Source organism: Tupaia chinensis, unplaced genomic scaffold, assembly GCF_000334495.1.
Source record: "Tupaia chinensis unplaced genomic scaffold, TupChi_1.0 Scaffold000335_1, whole genome shotgun sequence".
NCBI classification, from domain to species: domain Eukaryota; kingdom Metazoa; phylum Chordata; class Mammalia; order Scandentia; family Tupaiidae; genus Tupaia; species Tupaia belangeri.
Genome location: NW_006159829.1, coordinates 4,267,613 through 4,272,646, shown reverse-complemented (window position 1 = coordinate 4,272,646; position 5,034 = coordinate 4,267,613). Strand labels below are relative to the sequence as shown.

Genomic DNA, 5,034 nt, shown 5'->3' with positions numbered 1-5,034 from the left:
CAGGAAGCAAGTAGAAAGGGTTGGCTGGAAGATGCTGGAAACTGCAGATTGGAGCCCAGCTCAAGATTTTCAAGTTTCAGGGCGCAGGGTTCAAACCACAGTGGGTGTGTGTGACCCGGCCTCCTTAACCACTGAACTGTGGGGACGGCCTGGAACCTTCAGGCTTCCTTAGATGTTTATGCACCTGGTTCTGAATCGATAGGAAGAATCTCGTGAATTGGGAGGGAAGGGGGTGTACAAAGCCGGTGCCGGACAGGCTGTGCTGCCTTGGTCTGTGTGTGCCTGGTGGCTTGTGTGAATGGACACAAACATGGGTAGACGAATTGATGAATCATCGTTAATCAGTCAGCCAGTCGCCATGAGCACAAATAGAGAAAGAATAAGTACTTGGGGCCACTGCTAAATTGCACGGCCGCTAGCTAGATGAACTCTCCCCAACCAACGTCCAGCCCGCCCCACGCCCCCTCCACTGCGATCTCGCACAAACAGCAAGTCTGCATGGCTTCTTCTCCGGTGAAATCACGGGCTGCCTCGACGAAGGGCCTGGTAATGAACTGCCCAGGTTGGCTGGTCACACGCGTGCATCCACTCCCTCACCATGCAGGCTGTGGACCGAACGTGAGGACGCTGTGCCAGGGTCCCAGCAGAAAGAGGCTCACGCCGGTGCTTGACGAGTTCACATCCAGGTGGACACTGAAGGCAGCGAATGATCGAGAGGACTGGGAAGAGGAAACTCAGATTTATTGAGCACCTGTCTGTGCTGGGCACATCACGCACACACAAACTCAACGTGGTGTATTGTCCAAGCGCAATCCTGGAGACAAAGCACCTCGGCTCTGGTCAGTGCCGGGCCGAGCGCTCGCCGGAAACACAAGCGATCGGCATGGTACCCCTTTATTTAACAACTAAGGTGATCGTGGGCTTGAAGGAGTCCTACCCACAGTTCAGAAATCGTATTTGCACTCAGGGGCTGCTTCTTCAATGCCAGTTTCCTACCTCTGGTGGGATCCCACAGGTCCCTTGCCAACCGTGTGATATCAGCGTGTGTCTGTGAGATTGAAATGCCAAGTGGGGGGCCGATGCCTCCCAGGGCCGGCCCTGTGCTCTCTGTGCATCTTCACCAGGAGCCGAGGACATTCTTCACGCCTGCAAATTCCTCCTCTTCCTGCTTCGTTGCTCTCTCCTGGGATATGGTGATTTTTGGATCATTTCTCCCTGGTAACCTCTGGGAACAACCGAGAACAGAAGCTCATGGGTTCAATTTCTTAAAGTGTCCTTTTGAGGAAAGAGGTAAGTTTGTCAAGTGTCTGGTAGGGGCTCCATAGCACCAAGAGTTTCCTTAAAGCTGACAGCTACACTTCAGGTGGAGGCTGTCAGAGGACCAAGAAACAATCTCCACACCCATGCATCACTTTTTCCCAAATTTAGAGCAGACGGAAAAAAACTCAAAAAGCATTAGCACATGAAATAACAATAATAATTAACAATAATAATATTAATAATCTGACCGACCGGCAGCATCTGTTGGTTTTAATTGTGAGGTCTCTCAGGAAAATAAAACAAAAATAAATGATAAAGAAAGGGAAAAAAAAGTGGCAGACATATTTGAAGACCTCTGGCTTCCCATCAGGCTCTGAGTTCAAGTTGCAGAATCCAACGCAGTCTTCTGGCCTTTTGGAATCTTCTAGGGGCCCTTGACATTGCCGGGCCGAGCAGCCAGGCTGGCAAAATAGGCACACTGCGAGGGGTCACACTGGCCAGGGGGGCCGGGGAGGCCTGGGGGTCCAGGATGTCCAGCTGGTCCTGTCTCCCCTTGAGGACCAGGGCTCCCAGGGAGTCCGTCTTTAGCGTAGCCAGGTTCCCCAGGTTGACCTGGTCCAAGGAGCAAAAGAAACAAGATAGTTCAAAGTCCTGCCCAGAGCAGTGGCCCTCCTCTCACTGCCCCATTCGATACGCCCTCAGGACGAGAAACTTCCTGAGAGCATCCCTGTGGCCTGTGAGCTCTGCCCCGAGGGGCCTGTGGGTCCACATGAGCCCCAGGTAGCAGGAGCACCTTAATATGCAGGAACAGGGGTTGCCTGGACTGCGAGCGAGGACAATCACCACGTTCCCCAGGCGAGAGAACACAGGGCAGAAGGAGGCCATGCAGGGAACACACTCCCTGCTTAAGAATCAGATGAGAAACAAGAATGCTACATTCATATGGTCTGGGAGATGGGTCTGGGTTCAGAGTAGGATACCAAGTCCTGGCCATTAGCCATAAGCCCCACTTCAAAGGTCCTTAGGGCACTGGGTGACATTTTAGTATCCAACGTTTAACTGTCCCTGATCGTCTGTGTTCTCAGCTTCGGCTGCGTGTAAAATGCGAACCACATGCTTGGCCTACATTAACCTGTCCTCCAAAATCGTGGCAAAGACGACAGCCAGGATGTACGTGACAGACACCCAAATCGAGACCCAGAAAGCGTCACCTAGAAGTCATGTGCCTCCATGATAGCACGTCAGCACGCTGCCCTTCGCTTCTGCTTTGGCAACTGGGACGCTCAGGGGTAAGCAATCATGGTCTCCTCTCTAAGTCTTAGTAATTGCCTTCTCAAGAAACCTCTTCCTCACAAAGACCTTCAGACATTGCCGTGAACATTTGGGTGATCATTATTGCATCGTGGTCCGGCCTAGACCAAGTTCTGAGAGCAGCGGCGGCACTGACCCCTTCAGCTGGGAGCTGCTGACGTGCAGTCGTTAATTCAACCCCACATCCCTACAATGGTTACCCCCTTTCTAAATGGTTTTTGTTCTGCCTTTTTACCTGTATTTGAAATTGCCCAATTGAAAACAAAATTTTAGCCTTATAAGCTACTTGAAAGTAGGCAAGCTATAAAAATAAATAAGTATAAGCTATTTCTAATTGTCTTCTCTAAATAATAATACACCGCTGCTGTGGGAAACCTGAAAATTATGAAGCTATAAATACTAAATTTAAAGTGATCTATGAGCCCAATCTACAGAAATGACCTCAGGTAGATGTATAAATTAGAACTGAATTTGAGAATAGAAGCGCCAGGGTCAGGTAGGGGTACAGTGGTAGTGAAGCTGGATCACACGGGGAAGGCCCTGGGTTCGAGTCCGGGGACCTTCCTGGACATGACAAGCGTGCCTCTATGCATCTGTGACCCAGGCTGGCTAGGACTGGGAACGGATGGTGTGTGAAGCCCTGTGGGGGTGCCTGTATTTCTCTCTCTCCCACAAGAAGTAAATAAATAAACAAACTTGAACAAACAAACAAAAAGCCCAGAAAGCCTCCATGAGGTAGAGTTTACAGCTCTACCATTTTTAAACCAAAAGCCCCATGCTCCAGGAGGCTCAGCCCCAGGACAGCTGATCGGTGCTCCACAAAGCATAGTCTGAGAAACAGAGTGAGACAATGGCTCTCCCCTTCAGAAGAGTTTGGGAAAAGCAAGGTTAAACTAAATTGCCGAGACTGTTTTGATGTGAGGCTCCTCAGCACTTGTAATACACGGACGAGCACCAGGAATGTCTGAGGGGGGCACAGGCCTTGGCGTTGCCTGGACTTGTTTAGCCCAATTTCCGTTCTGTTTTATTTATTTTTTTCTACAATGATCCATGGGGTGTTTTTGTCTGTTCGTTTATTTTTAATTTCCCAGAAGGTGCATGCATTTGCCGGAGAAAGACGGGGAGGAGGTAAGACAGCAACCCCCGGGGGATGGTTTTATTATAGCCCCTTCTCCTCCATTTCTCGCTCCTTTCAGGATTTGGGCACACGTGCCCATCATGTTTTCAAGAGTTCAGGTCCAGGACTCAGACCACACTGTTGGCCACGTGGAATCCAGCCACTCTATTCACCATGGCACTGGCTGGTACCATCCATGAGATTTTTCAATTCATGGATATACTTCAAAAATTGGGAACCAGCAGTTAGCGTAACGGTTATGTCGCTGGACTCCCACATAGTCGACCGTGGTTCGTGTCCCGGACCCGGTGGCTTAAAACTCACGCCAGGCGCGTGTGCGTGCGTGCCCAAGATCCCGAGAGGAGAATGGAGGAGAAGGGATTGCGGCGAGACCATCCCCCCTGGGGGGTGATTTCTCGCTTTCTGTCTCTATGTCTCTCTCTGTCTGGCGAGCACACGCGCCCTACAGTGAAAATCTCTCCAAAAAAAAAAAAGAAAAAAAAAATTCATGGGATACAGTTTTCTTGATAAGTAAAGAAACTAGTATTTGGGGTCAATATGTGGTGGTGGTTAAGGTGCTGGACTCCCAAGTGGCTGACCATGGTTCGAGTCCCAGACCCAGTGGCTTGAAAATCACACCAGGTACATGTGTGCACATGCCCAAAATCCTAAGAGGAGGCTGGAAAAGGGACTGCAGAATGGCCATCCGCCCGGGGAGCGGGGGCAGGGGGTTGGGGTGATTTCTCACTTTCCCTCTCTCTTCGGCGAATGCACATACCCTATGGCAAAACCTAAAGAGATAAAAGAAAGAAAAAAGAAACTCGCATTCAGATATGCTTAATGAAAACAAGTAAGTTGTCCTGCTTCTCCTTCGTAGAGCCCACCTTTTTCTCTTCACCCAAGTCTGAGTCCTGTGTACTGCAGACAGGAGTGCTACTGCTGCGGTTTCTGATTCCCACGGTAGGTGCCACCTCCACGCCCGAGACTCCAAAAATCATTTATACCTGGGATTCCGGGCGGTCCCATCTCTCCTCGAAGGCCAACTCCAGGTACGCCTGGGTCACCTTTGGCTCCTCGCTCACCTGGTGAGAAAAACATGCACTTTTGGTGGTGGAGACCCAGGCAAGGGCCAAGGCAGGGAGACCCACCCTGGGCACGTGCAGGTGCAACACTGTGAGCTGTGATGTGCTCAGAACGACCCCTGCCCACACGCTCCATCCACACAACACTGTGAGCTGTGATGTTGTGTTCAGACCCACCCCTGCCCACACGCTCCATCCACACAACACTGTGAGCTGTGATGTTGTGCTCAGACCCACCCCTGCCCACACGCTCCATCCACACCA

At 50.8% G+C, this 5,034-nt stretch overlaps 1 protein-coding gene across 1 annotated transcript in view; it reads right to left on the bottom strand.

Moving 5' to 3' along the window:
* Positions 1-24: 24 nt before the first annotated feature.
* COL22A1 (collagen type XXII alpha 1 chain) overlaps positions 25-5,034 on the bottom strand; it is a 272,600-nt gene continuing 267,590 nt past the window's right edge. Inside the window, exons 63-64 of the mRNA XM_027773278.1 lie at positions 4,693-4,770; positions 25-1,872 (exon numbers count right to left, since the gene is read on the bottom strand). Of these exons, the coding sequence (XP_027629079.1) occupies positions 1,685-1,872; positions 4,693-4,770 (266 nt within the window). The 3' untranslated portion in view covers positions 25-1,684. The remainder of the gene's footprint in view (positions 1,873-4,692; positions 4,771-5,034) is intronic.